The sequence below is a fragment of the Peromyscus leucopus genome, chromosome 14 (assembly GCF_004664715.2).
Source record: "Peromyscus leucopus breed LL Stock chromosome 14, UCI_PerLeu_2.1, whole genome shotgun sequence".
Lineage (NCBI taxonomy): Eukaryota > Metazoa > Chordata > Mammalia > Rodentia > Cricetidae > Peromyscus > Peromyscus leucopus.
Window position 1 is genome coordinate 34,314,417 of NC_051075.1, and position 18,379 is coordinate 34,332,795.

An 18,379-nucleotide genomic window follows, 5' to 3' on the forward strand; every position below is an offset into this window, starting at 1 on the left:
ATATTGTTTTACCTTATAGATAAGTGCTTTGTTCAAGTGCTTATCATTGAAGCTTCTTCCTATAATAAGTGGAAATTAACACAGAGACTCACAAGCAGACAATGTGTGGAGAGTGAAAGATGTTGGAACACTCAGTTTTATGTAGGGTGTCTTCATCAAACCCCTGTGCTCAGGCTCAGGGATCTATGTAGAAAAGGAGGCAGAAGTTTCTTAGAGCCAAAGAAACAGTGTCTTCCAGACACAGCAGGGCTATAGTACACATGAACTCTCAGAATCTGTGGCAGCATCCATAGGGACTGCACAAGATTAAGCTGGATGGGTCCAAACACTGAGAAGGGGAAGTGGACAGGGAGTTCCATGCTTAACCAAGAAAATACTTTGCAATTGATACCCACCAGCAAAAGGAAAATCAATTTCACCAATGGAGTGTCACTGGATATTTCAACCACACTCAAGAGCAGGCCCATGCTAAGAAGTAGTTGGCCAACACAAAATGACCTATTTATTGATCTATCTATCTATCTATCTATCTATCTATCTATCTATCTGTCTGTCTGTCTGTCTGTCTGTCCGTCCGTCCGTCCGTCCGCCCGCCCATCCATCCATCCATCCATCCATCCATCCATCCATCCATCCATCCATCCATCCATCCATCTATCTATCTATCTATCTATCTATCTATCTATCTATCTATCTATCTATCTCAGTGTTGTAGGCATTTGTTTCATTTTTATTTGTTTGGCATTTTAATTTTGTCTTACAGGTTTTTGATGTTTGATTTTCTTTTTTGTGATGGGGACATTAAGTTGGATCCTTAGGAATGTGGGGAGAAAGTGGAGGAGTTGGGGAAGGGGACACATATGATCAAAATATCCTGTATGAAAAACTTTTAGATAAAAAAAGGAAAAGATCAAAGAAAGAGTTCAAACATGTTTCCGAAGTTTCATTCCTCTTTGAACACTATTCTCTTCTTCTGTATGTAGACACTCACAGGCAGAAATGCCGATTTTTTAAGAACAATACATCCTTGATCTACCTATGGATTCTCATGTAGATAGAATTAAATCCATCATTCTGCATTTCTCCTCATCTGTGATACAGGGAGACTGGGGTCCTATAGACTGGAGAATAACTAAAGAGAAATAGCAAAATAAAATCTTGTTCTTTACGCTTGTTTTCTTGCCATTGGACAGAAGACAGATATCTGGAATTATTGTAGTATCTCCCCAGATTAACTTGGCATCCATTAGGCTATCATTATATTCAGTAACATTAAACAAAATCTCAATTTGCTGATTATTTTAATGTCACTCCTGAGAAGTCCTACTGGTAAGATAATATGATTATGCAAATATAGATTTTAGAAAAATTAAAGGAAGAAAGAGAAATTGTACATCAGATAAATAATTTTTAAGTCTTTACTTCATTCATATTACTTGTGTAGGAGTTGTAAAGTTTCCTTTGGAGTGATGAAAACTGGAGGCAGAAAGCATTGCTGTGCATTTACCTTTCTAGAGGATGCCTGAAAAACACAGGCACTTTGGCTGCCCTTGGATTCAGTGTTATAAATTACTCTACTCTGTAAACTAGATGGAACTTGTCACTTTTTCTCAAGTGAACTTGTTTCTTTGATGAAACAATATAATAAGGTATTCACTATTGGATCTGTGACACTTCGGGCAATGCATTGTTGCAATGCTTTCTACAGCAAGATTTGACAGACTATTTCACATCTCCTTGATAATACAGGCATTTTAAAAGCAAACACAAACAAACAGAAAACAAATACTGCCTACTGTACACTTTTCCCCCATTTCTTTCATTTTTAAACAGTTGGTGTATGATGGATGATAGACTTAGGTTGTTCAATATAACAATTCCTAAAATCTCATTTTGGTAATACTAAGAATCACCTCAGGATTATTGGGTCTAACCTTTTTAATCCCATGGAGAAGCATTATGATAGTTTTATTGGTTCGACTGCATTTTATCATGATGTATAAAGTGATGGTTTAACACATCTCATAGTTACTGACTATACTATGACCAACAATTATGCAGCTGAGGGCATGAGCCATAGTGTTTGTGTTTATACTATAATAATTTACATTCTTTTTTTAAAAGTATAATTTGTCAAGAGTATATTTCTAATAATTTGTACATTGACACACTGAGCTGGGATCACTGAAATCACTACAATAATCCACAAAACAACCACACATTAATGTCAATGGACCCAATTATGTTTCACTCACATAATAATCTGCTTTGTGCAGAGGGTCTTCTTGGTTCTGTGGATGTCTCTATTAACCTGAAAGGCATCATTGTCCATTTCCACCCCTACCCAGTACCATGTTAGGTTACTATGACACAAAGAACATAAGTTCTCTTTGAAATCCTTCTTAACTCCTTTATCTCCTCCAATAGTAGGGCTACATACACCATCAACATATTAGCTGGTAGCCACCACACCAGTCTCCCTGTTCCTGCTAGTTTAGGGACTCATTTTTTGCTCTAGTTCCTCAAATAAACTTTGTTTTCTTTTTATGACTTTTCCAAGTCTGTTTCATTGAGGTCTCCCCAAACATTACTGAACTGAGTATGAATGTCTATATAAATTTCTTAATAACCTCAGTGAAAAAGAAGTTGAGAATAGTTTTTAAATATTTATATCTACCTTTTATGCTTTCCAAATCACATTCTGCAATTATCACTATATTTTATACTCAATGTATGTAAGTAGAATCATTTAAGTATGAGAACATATCTAAATCTCTATACATCAAAATGTAAAGTCTTCTTATAAATGGAGTTCTATAAATATTGGCAAATCATAAATCTGATAAATTTATTAAATATCTAAACGGACATATGCTCTATGTATATTTTATATTTATGTAACACTTTATTAATTATGTTTTATTGATAACATACTTTAAGTACAAGCCCATACTTCATTGTAAGTATGTTGTTAATTTCATTCATGTAAATTAAGTATCATTAGGATTTAAGATTTTCAGATTCTAGTTCTGATGACATATTATCTGATTTTTTTATAAACATTTTCTCAATATTTTGCATATGGAGTCAATATTTGAGAAAATATTTTTAAATTAAACATGACAGTATTTATTTCCTCTGCAGAAGAACTTACCTCTCACAATGATGTTGGTGGACTTTTTTGCGGGGTTTCCCACATTATTATTGGCAATGCAGCTGTAAGTACCAGCATCATCTGAGGTGATGGCAGGTATGGTCAACGTCCCTCCGTTCAAAACAATCTTTTCAGGCAGAGTCCCAAAGGATCTGACCCAGGTGAGAGAGGGTGTTGGCTCTCCTCCTGTCGTAACACACACTAATGTTATGGCCTCTCCAGGATTTACAACTATAGGATCATCCACCAAAAGCTTAATTGATGGGGATGCTGAAAGACAAAAGGCATACATTTAGTGAGATATGCTGCTACTGAGAACCAACAACAGGTTTTATACTCATCTATTTGAGCAATTAAACTTAAATGTTCTTTTTAATTATTCTTTTCTTTTCTTTTTTTTTTTTTTTTTTTTTTTTTTTTTTAAGACAGGGTTTCTCTGTGTAGTTTTGGTGCCTGTCCTGGCTGGTCTCAAACTCATAGAGATCTGCCCACCTCTGCCTCCCAAGTGCTGGGATTAACACCACGACCACCTGGCAAATGCTGTTCTTTTTATCAAAAACAGAGTGTACTGTTCAAACTTTAGCCAGATGTAATACTTCTATACTTCACATAAGCAGTATGAATGTATAGAGTATTATTAAGTGTTTTAAATAATTGATTTAAATTAATTAAATAAATGAAGGGGTATTTTGAGGCGAGTTCCTCAGAACTGAAATATTCCCCCATGGGATATCTCCAGACTCAGGAAATTAACCAAATCCATGAGGTTCAGAAAACTCATGAAAGTGACAAGAATCTTGAAGCTTCTCCAGAAACATCACAAGGTCCCTTCCCAACCTCATATGTCCTGGAATCTGTGCGCAACATTCCATCAATTTCAGCCTTTATTAGTGGTCACCTACACCAGGTGTTGCTCACAGTAGTGCAGCTGTTTTTGCATCACCTGGGCCTCTGTCAGTTACCCCAGAAAATTCATGGCTTCTTAGCTAGACTTGAGTAATTTCTGTGAGCTGTTGTCAGTGCTCTGAGGTGAGCACCCATTTGCTCATGGCACCCTAGGAAAAGTCACACAAGAATATGCAAATAGTTACTTCCCCGAATTATTGTCCTGACACTAGAATACCAAAAGTGACTGAAGTTGTCAAGCATAGCATCCACTTCTCCTGAGTGTGAAGCTACTTTAGGTTCTGAGTTCTCACAAACACAGCTTTAAAATTCAGAAAGAAACAATCACAAATGGCCCAGCAAAAATACTGAAACTACCACTTCTTTTATGGCTTAATGGTAAAATTCCCACAGTGAAAAGTAGGTCTTTTAAAATCCTCAAGTTAAAAAGTACAAAAATACATATTCATTCAATTGAAAATAATCACCTTCTCACCAAACACTCAAAATAGAAGCTATTTAAAGACCATAAAATATTATTTTCATACAGGGCATATCCTACTTATAGTACATTGTAAGTATACACAACACTTTCATAAACAGAAGTAGGTATTTTATTGATGTTCAAGTTAATATGTTCAGTAATATTTTATGACAAAGTGAAAGCTGTATTATATGTAATATATATGTATATACACTTATATACAAAGAAAAATCACATTGTTCAATGTTATTATGTTAATTTAAAAATTATTAAGCTCAGAGATGCTTAGAGATGCAGTTTAGAATTAAAACTCATTCGTGTGTGTTTTAATAAAATCTATCTTGCTTTAAAAAAGAAAGAAAGGGAAGAATAGGGCAATAAATCCATGTTAAGGATTCATGAGAGAGACAGGGAGTCTCTATGGCATTTTCAAACATCCTTGTTGCCTCCTGGTTCTTCTAACATCATTAAAATAGCATGGGAATTTTCAAAATGTCACAACATCAGCTCCTCTGATGTGCTGACATTAAAGTATAAAGATTTATTATTAAAAAGATGTTGGGAAATACACATAGAAAGGGGATACGACTAAGTCATCACAGTTGGGGAGAAAACAAAGTGTATCAAGGAATTATTAAATATTAAGCTAAAGAATGGATGATGTCACTAATTAAATCTTCTAAAATATGAATTGTACTCAATTATTAATATATTACTATCAAGAGGCCAAAGGAATACTTAGTGAGGTAAACAGCTTAAACCTAGAATGTTTTAGTTAAAATAAAATTATAGAAATCCTAACATTTGTATCATACTAGCAATATTTAATGTGCTTTATATCACAGTTTAATTAAACTAAAAGAAACCAAGTCAAGTTTACTATAATATATTAGGAATACAGAAACACTGAATTTACATTAAATAGAAGAATATTTGCCTATATAAAAGGATTATAGGAGGGCTAACAATTCTGAAGCCTTAATAATATTCAAATATATTTGTTATATAAATTTCAAGAATATTACAGGGTGGAACTTTTGACCTATGTGCATTAGCATGTAAGATTTAGTGAACTATCTTGTTATAATTACAAGGCTTTAAGAATTGCATGTGATTCTTAGAGCACAAATGGAATCATGTTCAAGAGAGAGAAACCATAGCATAGAAAGTCATTTAATATAGGAAAATCAATTTTTTAATATCATATTTTAAAGACTTTCAGATGGAATGGCTCATTGGTTAATTAGAGATTATATACAAACATTCTGAGTGAGGTTCTGCCTTTCTTATTTTATTTCAGTTAGATAGGACCTGACTATTTAACCCAGGAATTCACTATCTCACTGTGCAGCCAAATGGGCATTGAACTCATCAGCTTTATTCTTTTGAGGTCTAGGATTATAAGGAACTATCACAATACCTGACTTTAGTTTCAAAAATCACATGTTAATGTGTGTGTGTGTGTGTGTGTGTGTGTGTGTGTGTGTGTGTATGTATGTATGTATGTATGTATTTTGCAGGTCAGTTTATATATATATGGACAATGGCACCAAGAAAATGCCCAGGACAACTCCATGTAGTTATTTCTCTCCTTTCACCATGTGGGACCTGAGAATTGAACTCAGGTTGTCAGGTCGGTGGCAAGTGCTTTTTCTTGCTAAACCATACAACTAGCCCTAGATTTTCATTTCTTCATCTTTCAAGTCACTTTTGTGGTTGAGGCCTGTGTGGCTTTAGGGATAGATCTAACTGGGGCAATGGAGAATGAAGAAACAATAGACAAACACACAGAAGAGAGAGATTGAATGAGCTGTACTCTCTGATAGAGATGCATTGATAGCAGCCTGGAAACCAAGTGTGTTTATTATATATGGCATGAAAGAAGAGAAGGCCAGACCATCATCCAGAAGGAGAAAGCTATGATTGATAGTTTCTGCATACAGTGGTTTTAGTTAAAGGTCAAAAGTTCTGAATCAACACCCATACTTAGATCAGGGAAAGACTTTGCCATTCCTCTGAGAAGGACCTAGGGAAGGATTTTCCATTCCAATGGATCTGACACTGGGGTCCTTAACATGGCTGTGCTCATCAGTTTTGACACATTCAGTCAAAACTCCATTAGCTCTCCACACATTGCATGATATTTCTCAATGTACAAATGAAGTATTTCAACCATAATTCAGTCGTACCATTGACTTTTCTGGAGTATGATGTGATAGTTATGTAGAGACCTCACTGTGAACTTGGGCAAGTTCTCTCACTTCTGGGAGTCTCTTTCTTAACATTGTTATTTTTTGATGTGATATATATAATATATAATTTTAACACCTACTACTGTAAAAGATTAACTAAGGAGTGTTTTCTGTTGTCATTCATTCTATTATGAACTTGTAGGTTTAGCTGTAGCCACATACTATGTGTAGACACATAGTGTGGATGCTAATGTGACAAAATGTGATAAACTGTGATTGTTTTGATCACATGTGGCAAGGATATTTTAGGATCATTTTGAGTTTTTGAAGATCCTGTACCACAGCACACAAAACATATTAAAAGTCACTCACTTTGAGAAACAAGAACCTCCTATATTACTCTTATTTTTCCAATATTATTAGTGAATTAAACTCATTGTATTTCAATACTCATTTTCATTGGACTGTTCAAATCTCAGAGATAGTTAGTTCATGCTTGTCTTGCATACATTCACTGTTCTTCAGTACCATCCTGTACCTACCCTGCCACCCTGAGGTCATGTATCATGAGGGTTCTCTCCTGTGTTTATGGGAGTATCCAGGAAATGAAGACATATAAAGCTCACTGAACTAAACCATGAACCTCGCTGAGTGTTAGGTATAAGTTACCACATGTATTGGCTGAGGCAACCACTGATACACACATCCGTAGCTAGGCAATAGAGGCAGAGCCTTGTAATTCTAGCAAGTCAGTGGTGGAAGTAAGAAAACCAGGAGTTCAAGGTCATTTTCAGCTACACAGAGAGTTGGAGGCTAGCCTGGGCTACAAGGGAACTTTTCTCAAAACAAACAAACAAAATAAACTATGCCCTCTTTTGTAAAACAAGGGACATATATTTCATTTCTTCCTCTTAACATGTGATATAGATTATTTTGCCCCATTTTAAAGCAATAAATAAACACAAAAGTCTGAAGTAGAACAGAGAAAAACTGAATAGGATGGCATGGAATTATTCTTTGAGATATTAACAGAAGTGGAAGGTGGAAGTTATCATAAAGGAAAGAAATCAGACACAGAAAGGCATAAGGTAGGTTCTCACTGGTCAAGAAGTGAAGAACTGACTTAATAGAATAAAAAGTCAACCAGTTATCATTAGAGGCTAGAAAGAATGAAGCAGATGGAAAAGAGTCGGATAGTATGTTCCCAAATACAATCAGATAAGGACTGAATTCTAGGATCCTACAGTACAGTGTGGTGACAGCACCTATAATGTATACATCACACTTTGCTATATACTTTTAGTTGACCCAGATAGAGAGATCTGAAGCTTCCCAGCACAAAAATACAATAAATATTTAAGAAGAGAGAAATAATAATTACTTTGATTTAATCATCACAGGCTGTAAAATGTGTAGAATTAAGTCTACACCAAATAAATACATGTTATTACTATACTTCAAACAAAGAAACATCAATGTGAAACACATAAACAAAGAAAATTCTTCAAATAAAGCTAAACATTTATATTAGCAAATACTGCCAATAGCCTTGTCTGAGGGAAAAAAAGTTTGTGTCCAAGGACACACTGACCCTTGGCACATTAAAGACAGAGGGAAATGACCTCTACAACAGACTCCCCACCTTAAGGATCAGGAACGTGCTATTTCTTACAACATAAAGGCTCATTTTGTTCCCTTAGATTTTTCTATCCACACTTTCTTGTTATTCCTGGTGATCTTAGAGCAAAATCTTCTATTCCTTATAAACATGGCTTAAATGACTTTATAATATCTTGCTCCTGCTAAGCACTCTGGATCCTTAGAGCTTCTCAGGTATTCACTGGGTTCCCCAGCCTCCTATGCTGACAATTAACATTGCAGAATCCGAGTTGTTTCAAAAATCAAGCTTCACTATCTGCAGCAAACAAATTTAAGCTATGCATTATAAATTGACAAAAGAGTGCTCCAATGCACATGAAAATAATTGCAGCTTCACCATCATGTGTGAATAGTCTTTCTGTACTCAGTGTTTATATCTGACTATGGGGCCAGTCAAGATGACAGGATGATAATATGTCAACACTTAATGATGGAAGGTAGTTACCACAGTTACAAAGACTTGAATCCTTTTTCAGGATGAGGATAACAGTATTGTAGCATACATTATGTGCTCCATGACAGACAGTATGGATGATATACAGATAGATGATATATAAATAAATATGTATAGATAGATGCATAGATAGATAAATAATAGAGAGATGCATAGATGGATGTATAGATAGATGCATAGATAGATAGATAGATAGATAGACAGATGATAAATGTATGATAAATGTTACAGAGATTGATGAATAATATAGAGAACCATAGATGAATAATAGGTGATATATAGATAGATGATAGATAGATGACAAATAGTTCATCGCAAAGAGCTTACCAATAGAAGACACAGACCAAGAGAAATGAGGAATGATAAGAATAACTGCAGAATGAAAGGCAGGAAGGGAAGAAAAAGAGGATAAGTATGAGAAAGATAAAGAGGTAGAGAAGGGGGGAAAGATAATATAATATGGTTTATATGATATGTCTCTCACAGAGTTATGTGGTGGTGAAGAGCTGAAGAAGGTGACTTGGAAGTTGTAACAGGGATGGGGCTTTCTTGAGGTTTATCTTGGTCCTTATCTTGTCATAGATAATTTCCACCCTCTCCCTTCCCTTTCTCTTCCTGTTTGTCTTGATATGAGATGCTTTGCTCTGCTAGGCCTTTATTACCACGAAGGATTGAAACCTTGGAAACAGTGAGTTAAGATAAATCATCCCTCCCTTTGGGTGTTGGTTTCAGGAGTTACAATGATAAAAGTCTGACAAAAAAATATCTGACAGATGGATAATAGCTGATAGACATTTAGATAACAGAGGTCAATCCTTGGAGAGTGGGAGGAGTTAAGAAGGTTAAGAAAGAAAGAGGAGTAAAGAGAGAAAAGGAAAAGGGAGGGGATGAGCAGAGAGATGAGGCCACAAAAGCTATAGTTCAATTTTCCAACATTCTAGACTGCTCTGTTCGACACAGGGTCTTATAAACCTTAAGCCTGTTTTCTGATTCAGTAACTTGTTATGCTGCTCAGGGTTGTCTCTAAACTCTTGACTTTCCTGCTTCCCCCTCCCAAGCACTAGGGTTACAGATGTCCACCACCATGGCCAACCAACATTTTAATCAAACTTCAGTATAGCATATCCGAGGATAGAAATTCTTCCCATATTCTTTTCAGCAATTTTTTTTCTGATTAAAGAGAAGTAATTCTTTCCCATGCAATGATTAGGTGTTACTTAAGAAGTCCATGGAAGCATGACTGGCCTGTTGACTGTCATATGTAAATCTTCTAACACTGGAAATTGCACAGCAAATGAGACTTTGTGTCCTTTCTCACATTTGAGAGTACTGAGTGTGGCCAATTAGAAGTCAAGGACACAGTATCCTCATGGCCCTGGGAAAGAACTCAAAGCTCTAAAATGACAAGTGCGAAAGAGAGAGACTAGGTAGAACTGAAATCTCCTAGAAAGTATGAAGGAAAGCACTCTCAGGTAGATACATCTATCACAATTTTCAGATTGGGCTGAAAGTGTGGCTTCATGGAAAAGTGCTTGCCTAGCATTTTTGAGGACTTGAGTTCAATCCCCAATCATAAAAAAATAAAACAAAAATATCTTTAGAACACTCTCGCACTATAGTTTGTGGTAAGTTGGCTGAGATAAACTGCTAAAATCATGGCACTATACATAGTTGAATAAAAAAATTGAATTGTGAATGATAAAAAATATTTATTAACTCTGGGATTATAATGTGATTTATGTCCATTCCGAATTTTAGCAACTCTGTCACTAGTAAGATTGTCTGCCGATATTAAACAAAGATTTCGAACAAAATCTCAGCAACTTAGTTTCAGTTGAATTAAAGTAGATTGAGTAAGAAAGAGAAAATACCTTCTTGGGTGTATTGTTTGTATTGCACCTATCAGTGGAGGAAAGCATTAAGGTAAACATTCTTTTAAAATCTGAAACTAACACACAGTGCGACTCATATCTATATTCTCATAGGCTTTGGACTTCCATGCACCTGGGGTATTCAATTATAAAAATAGAGACCAGTTTGCCACCTGGACCACGATTTAAAGGCCACAAGCTGTTTCTTATTACATACACTTATCCAATGTTTCAAGAGCAAAGTGTGTTTCCTTGGACAGAAATAATTCAAGAGTTAGAAAGTGAATTGATTCATAAGAAAACTGACAAGGAAGGAGAAAACAAGTAAGAATTACTTGATAGAAATGTTCTCCCTGTTAGTATCTGCCTAACTTGAATCCTTTGAAATGGGTCCTGACAGTCATTCTTGAGTGAGAATTGCAGGGAGTGTTGAGGAGGAAGAGAGAAACATTTACCAATCACATTTCACACTGTGAGCTTGCTTATCAAAGTTCATGTTAAGTACACAGTAAGGATAGATAAGGCATTCTACGTGGATGGGCAATATGAACAAAAGAATGCGTTTGGAATTACAGCAACTTTGAAAACCAGAAAGTAGTGTTGCTATGTGGCAACACTGAAGGATTTATGAACAAAACCAAAATTATCTTTCCTGTTCTCAGAAAGAGTGGATGGCAGCCATATTGTTTATGGAATGGTTTCACCAATGCTTCTTCCAAGAAGGGAAGAAACACATAGAAGAGGAAAGAGTAAATTCCTGTGCATGATAAACAGTGGGTCTGTGCATTCTGAGTCTGTTTACTGTAAGTGAAAATGTTGATATTATATCTTATAATTAATGAAAACACATTGCTTCTTAACCAAGTTTACTCAGTTTGTAGATGCCACATACATCTCTTCCTGCTATCAGATCTCATTTGTTCGACAGTTTATGTAGACTTCAATCTGGAATGCTGGAAATTATTCCCTACAGCTAAGACACCAAAGCTACAATAGGTGAATTAAAACCAAGCACTGTAAATTCACACTGTAACTCTGATGTGATGTTTTCAATGATGTTCAAAACTTCTGGGAGACTGATAGAAAGGTTAGGGAAGCCATTCAGATAGAGACAAGTTGGTGAAGAAGGGCATAGTGATATACTTGATGGTCAAGTGCAAGGACATACTACTGTAGGATATTGAGAAATGTTAATGAAGGAGTAATTGGACACATGGTAGCTCTTCTGAACAAGTGGGAGATGAAAAAGAAGAAACAACAGATATGGGCATACATCCAGGAAGTAGTCTGTAAAAAGTTACTTGGGGCATATGTAAGTAAAATATCAAGATTCTTATGAACTTGTTAAGGACAGGGGCCAGCTGCATCTCACTGATTGTCTTTCAGGGACTAGCACAGGTCCAAAAATGAGAGCTTTAATGTCTTAAGATAAAGCTATATTTGAACTTCAGTCACTCCAATCCAAAGTTTAATTCTTTCCAAGTAAACAAAACTTAAAAGACACTCAGGATTTGTGTGTGATAGTGAGACATACTATTCTGTAGAAAATGTGGACACAAACGCATGTGCTATACATGTCTTTTTAAAAATGTATTTGACATACACTTATTAATAAAAAGAAATGTTACTTGAATTTAAGTCTTCAAGCACTGCCATGTGTTTTCTAGTATGGGAGCATGTAACAGGCTTAACACTGGAAATGTGTTCCATTTTATTAAAATGGGAAAAGAATAAAAATGCTTCCTTCTTGCAAAAAAAAGAAATCTGGGTGAATATGATCATAGTTAAGTATACATACAGGAAATCATTAAGTTATGTTTCTAAAAACAAGGAAAATTAAAAAAAATCTGCCCACAGAAAGTACATCAATCCTCAGGAGAGTTTAAGAACAGAAGGCAGCAGACTTGCTGTCTGTGGGTCACTGTTTCCATGTACATTCAAAATCAATTACTAGCTCCATGAAGATTCTGTGGAAAGGATAAATAAAGAACACAGAGGGAGGCTCTGCTATCAATCAAGAAATAGGTGTCAGAAGTGAATGAGAATACAGTATGAAGGAGCAAACCATAATAAATGTAGTCAGTTAACTTCCCCTTTTTGTTCTGTAACCTGATGTTCTTAAAGTGGTTTGAAAATATATAAGATGCTGACATCTGAGGCAAGCTTGTGTGTGGAGAGACACAGCTAGAAACAATGGTTTTCTTGAATCCACTCAATGTAGCAAAATGTCCACAGCCAATTAGCGATGTTAATATTAACACCTAATGCCCTGAGAGGTCTTCATAAATACAGAAGGGCATTATAAAGACAAACTTAAGTATTCCAAGTAGTTTCCTCTGTTGGTTCACAGTTCTTTCAATCCTTGTCAGCAGATAAGGTCTTGGTAGGCCTGGTCTCATTCAAGTTCAAAAGACAATCAAAAATCTTATGACAGCTATCACTCACTGAGAGAAAGCTGAAGTTAAATATTTCCAGCTAAGACATTGGTGATGCTTCAAAATAATTTGTTGTGCACATGAGATATTGGGAATATCAGAGTAAGACTATATTGCAAGAGTACATTCATCACAAGCAGAGCAAAAACTCACTGTTTGTGCTGCCTGGAGTTCAAATCCACTGTTGACCCATTTAGTAATTAAGCCATTAACTTATTGATTCATCATGATCTGCAGCTTATACCCAGCTGACTGGTTTTATTCATTCTTTTCAGGAGCAAGAAGGATTATAACAGTCTCCCACTAAGATACTCACTGTTATCTTTTTACTGTGGCATCTTTAGGAACAGATATCAAGGTGACAAGAATAAGGCATGTTTGTTATTTATTGATATTTGTATTATAAACACTCGAAAGAGGATATAACAAAGAATTAAGTGGTTAATGATGTTATCATAAATAAAAGAATTAGAGACCTGAGTCAGGTGTGGAAGCACACACTTGTTTTCATAACATTTGTTGAGTCTAAGGCAGGAGAGGGACTACCATTTTGAAGCCAACCTGGGCCAATTGTCTACAAACAAACAAACCAGCAAGCAACATGAGCTATTTACTTTAAAAAAAATACAGGAACTATGAAGATTGTCCAGTTCTCTTATTTTGAAATCACATCTATTATATTGCTAACAGTGATGACAAAGAATTATTTTAACATAATTCGTTACATTTTGATCAACAAATGAATGTCTTATCCTCTTTTTTATTTAGCTTTTTGTTCAGTTGTAATACTGAAGATTATTGTTTGTAAATAAAATAATTAAGCTAAGTTGTGTCCCTGAAACCAATAAGGGGTGCATGGTGATTTTTGGAGAACCAGTATATAGGTAATTACAAGGAGATGCCAAGACTTCAGTCAATATCAGTCAAGATTGATAACTCTTCTAAGTGTAAAAAAAATCAGGAAGAGGATAAAACAAATGAAGATCATCTGGTATTGATCTTCCAGGTAGCTATTTTGTTTTTCAATTGTGTACAAAGTTAAAAAAAATACTCTCATAATACTTAAAGTATTTGTCTGATAAAGATGTTTTTAGCTTTTATTACCTATTTTGGGATTAATTTATTTCACTGTTATATTTTGAATACTGTATAATTGTATAACTTCAATTCATAAGATGTTGATTGTGGTTTGTTCATAATTTTCCGGAGCCCTGGGTTTTCCTCTAATCAAGGAGTAAAATTAGAGAGTTTCTACAGAGGCCTGCCTGGAGCATACTCTGCCATGATAAGGAAAACCCTGGGGCATAAAGCCACTTCTTAGGACATAATTATACTTAGAGTACACAAATATCTAAATGGGCTCATGATGTTGCAAGTATTAAAAGTCTCACTAGGAGCCTAAGCAACCTTGTTAGTGATAGCAACAGGATAAACTGAGTTCAAGGAGAAATGAGTACATACATCTTCTTTTGTATTAGTGATTATTAATTTGACAAAGTAAGAGGTTTACTTATAATTCCACTATCTATGCATAAAGTGCTCTTCGGTCAAGTTTTAATCTTTCTTTGCTATTACTATTCTTCATGTACATTCTAGATATTAACTCCTTTTTTAATAAGTACTCCACAAAGGTTCCTCTCCATTTTATAGGCTTTCTCTTCATGCTTTTGTTGTCCAGAGACTTTTAAATTTGATGTAGTTCTTTGCTTATAAATTATTTTAAGAAAAAAATGCCAAGTTGATATAGATTCACTAAGTATCAACTGTGTACTAGGATTTGGCGTGGATTTTGAAAAATGTCATAACAAATCAAATCGAAATCCTGTCCTCCTGGAGTGTGTCAATAGATAAATCTGATTAGAGTTGTTACAATATCTGAGGCAATGACCAAAAAGCTTTACATATGTAAACTTATTACTTTGTAAAAAGAAAGGAAAAAGTAAACACCAGGGATTGTATCAGACTGAAATATTTCTGCATAGCAAAGAGAACAATCACCAGTGAGAAAATGCAATTCACAGAAAGGAAGAAAATATTGGTACTCCAGATGCAATTAGGAGTTATTCTCTAAAACATATAAGAATCTCATATTATAAACATATATATCCCAATAAAATATTCAAAAAATGGCTAACACATTTCCAAAGAAGATACACAAAAGGCTAATGGATATTGGCAAAATACTCTCATTGTTATCCATTATTAGAGAATGAAAAATAAAAACAACAATATGGCATCACTCATACATGTCAGGATAAAAATTATATGTTAATACATAGTAGTATGGTGATATTTTAGAGAAATAGGGTTTATCATTGAGAATGGTACAAAACAAGTACAGTAAGCATCAGATAACATCAATAAAAAATGTAACTTTCAGGTTACTTTGCAATGATTTTTTAAGATCATGAATAGTATTTAGAAAAATGAAATCAAGAATCAGAGATAATTTGACTCCTCCATTTACTACAGCATGATAGTCAAAAATCAGAAGAAATCTAAATGATATAGAATGAATGGATACAGTAAATGTAAACTTTGCATATGACACAATAAATTACATCATTCAAAATGAAAAATTCTGTAACATGTGAAAACATGGATAAATTCTGAGAACATTTTGATAAGAAATATAAGCAGGTAATAGACATGTATTATATTTTTCCATATATATAATATCTTACACATTTAATCAAATTCACAGACTCATGGTGTGGAACAGTGGTTGCCAGGGCTTGAGCAAGAATGAAGTGGGGCATTATTAATCATAGGCATAAAATATTAGCCAAGCAAAAAGAATTACCTCTACAGATCTGCAGTGCATCACTGTACTTATATTAATCAATAATATGTTATAATATATACACACATACATACATAAAATGTAAGAGTACAGATATCATCTTTATGTTTTGCCCTCCCCATTAAATAAAACATATTTACAAGTGGTATTAAAAAAAATAAAACTACCAAAGAGAAGACTGTAATTCCAAGTTTTATATTTAGGTAGAGACTTTAATGGATTGGATTACAAAGTCACAAAATTGTGCTTTTCACTGGACAAGGTGGCAGCTTTAAACTATGGACCTTGTCTCCCATATCACTAAAGCCTCATGTTGACTTGAGGACAATACTAACTGCTGCCTGATTCTGTTGTTACAGGTCTAGTTCAAATGAGTCTATCCAAGTCGAACACTTAAGTAGCCCTTATCTTGGGGCTTCAGACAGAATATTTATATATATTGCTCTGTGTTTTTGGACAGTGCTGTTATGTGATAAGGAAGGTAGGTAGTTTTCCAATAAATGAGAGAGCAGTGTCTTCACACAGAGGGAAAATATAAGCTGCACAAAAGGGAATGTTGCTTAAGGAAAAAATAAAGAACAATAAAATCATCTCAATACTTTTACCCAATGAAAGATCAAACATTTAACCACTTCTTAATTCACGTCCTCGCTACATGGAAAAGCATGTATACACTATTCTGTCAGTATGTCATTTCCCAAAGTTATTAGTTACAGCACATTTAGTATTAATTTTTGTCAAATTACATTCCCATTCTTATCAGATTAATTAGCTACTGAAATATCTTTGTAAAGCTGCTGTGGATGATTGATTGATAAATAAAACACTGATTGGCCAGTAGCCAGGCAGAAAGTATAGGTGGGACTAACAGAGAGGAGAATGATGGGAAATGGAAGGCTGAGGGAGAGAGACACTGCCAGCCGCTGCCATGAGAAAATGTTAAGATACCAGTAAGCCACGAGCCATGTGGCAACTTATAAATTAATAGAAATGGGTTAATTTAAGATATAAGAACTAGATAACAAGAAGCCTGCTGTGGCCATACAGTTTGTAAGCAATATAAGTCTCTGAGTGTTTACTTGGTTGGGTCTGAGCAAGTTGGGGACTGGCGGGTGAGAGAGATTTGTCCTGACCATGGGCCAAGCAGGACTGGGAAAAACTCCAGCTACACAAAGCAAATATATTTTAATTGTTTTTAATACAGAAGTTTTTTTCAGATTTTTAATACTCATGTATATGAATTTACATATATATGCATACGATATATATTATAATATATATTGATTTACATAGTTACCACACAAATACATTGGAAAAGAACTTTGGATTAATATGTATTATATATAATATATATGTATTAATATGTATTATATATAGTATATATGTATTATATACTGTGTGTGTGCTTATGGTACTTTATTAACCTATATTCATATTTAATGTCTTCTTTTACCCAATCAAAGTAGCATTTTGCTCAGGGTTTCTAAAGTAGAAACCTAAGGAGTAATTTTAAGCCAAATGTCACATCTATATGTGTTAAACTTTCTATGCCTAGTCGTCTTGATAATTTTTCTAATCTGATATCAAGTCCCATTAAAAGAGTGATAAGGCAAGGTGACAATGAACAAATTGCCATTGCACTGTGTGTCTATCAGTAATCAATATACTGATGACTTCATTGGAGATTCATGTCACTGAATCACCAGTCAACAGCATGCCCAAGTATCACAATACAGCAACTCAAGCAGAGTAACTGAAAAGAATCGGCAGAAAGTGTTGTCATCCAATACACGAACTAAAGTGTATTACTGAGCAATTGGACAAGCCTATTTTCTACAGCAATAGAGAAGCAACAGGAAGAACATGCTTTTATTTTCCCCCAATAAATAAAAGTGTACCCTTAAGATTTGTCCAAACCAGGAATTAAGGGAATAGCTGAAAAAATTGTCATGCTTTGAGAAATAGGTGCCACACTATGAAATAAAAAGGGTACCCTGACTTACAATCAAAGAAATGATGTACAGGAGTCTGATGCTCTGCCTGGCCATATTCTCCCAGCCTTCCAATCTATCCCTCTCTTTATATCCTGTGTATACTGGGCATACCATGTCTTTAATATGTGGTCTTCTCAACTTACTTAAAATATTCACAGAAACCAAGCACACACACACACACACACACACACACACACACACACACACACATACACACCAATAAACATCGAGTTTTTGTAGGTACATGTGTGTGTTTACCAGAGATTCCAAAAACACAGAAAGCCATATTAGCAGTAAATCTTATGAGTTAACACAGGGGAGACAAAGTCTGGAAAACACAAATCTTTAGCATAAAGACAATAAAGGTATATAAATTTGATCATGCCAGAGTATGAAGGAAGAAAATATCTTCATAGCTCACTATAAGGAAAGCTGTTTGAGTATTGCC

General features: G+C 34.8%; 1 protein-coding gene across 1 annotated transcript in view; it reads right to left on the bottom strand.

Annotated features, from left to right (window-relative positions):
* The window catches only part of Mdga2 (MAM domain containing glycosylphosphatidylinositol anchor 2), a 779,363-nt gene that overhangs the window by 240,652 nt on the left and 520,332 nt on the right, over positions 1-18,379 (bottom strand). Inside the window, exon 6 of the mRNA XM_028859113.2 lies at positions 3,155-3,424. Within this exon, the coding sequence (XP_028714946.1) occupies positions 3,155-3,424 (270 nt within the window). The remainder of the gene's footprint in view (positions 1-3,154; positions 3,425-18,379) is intronic.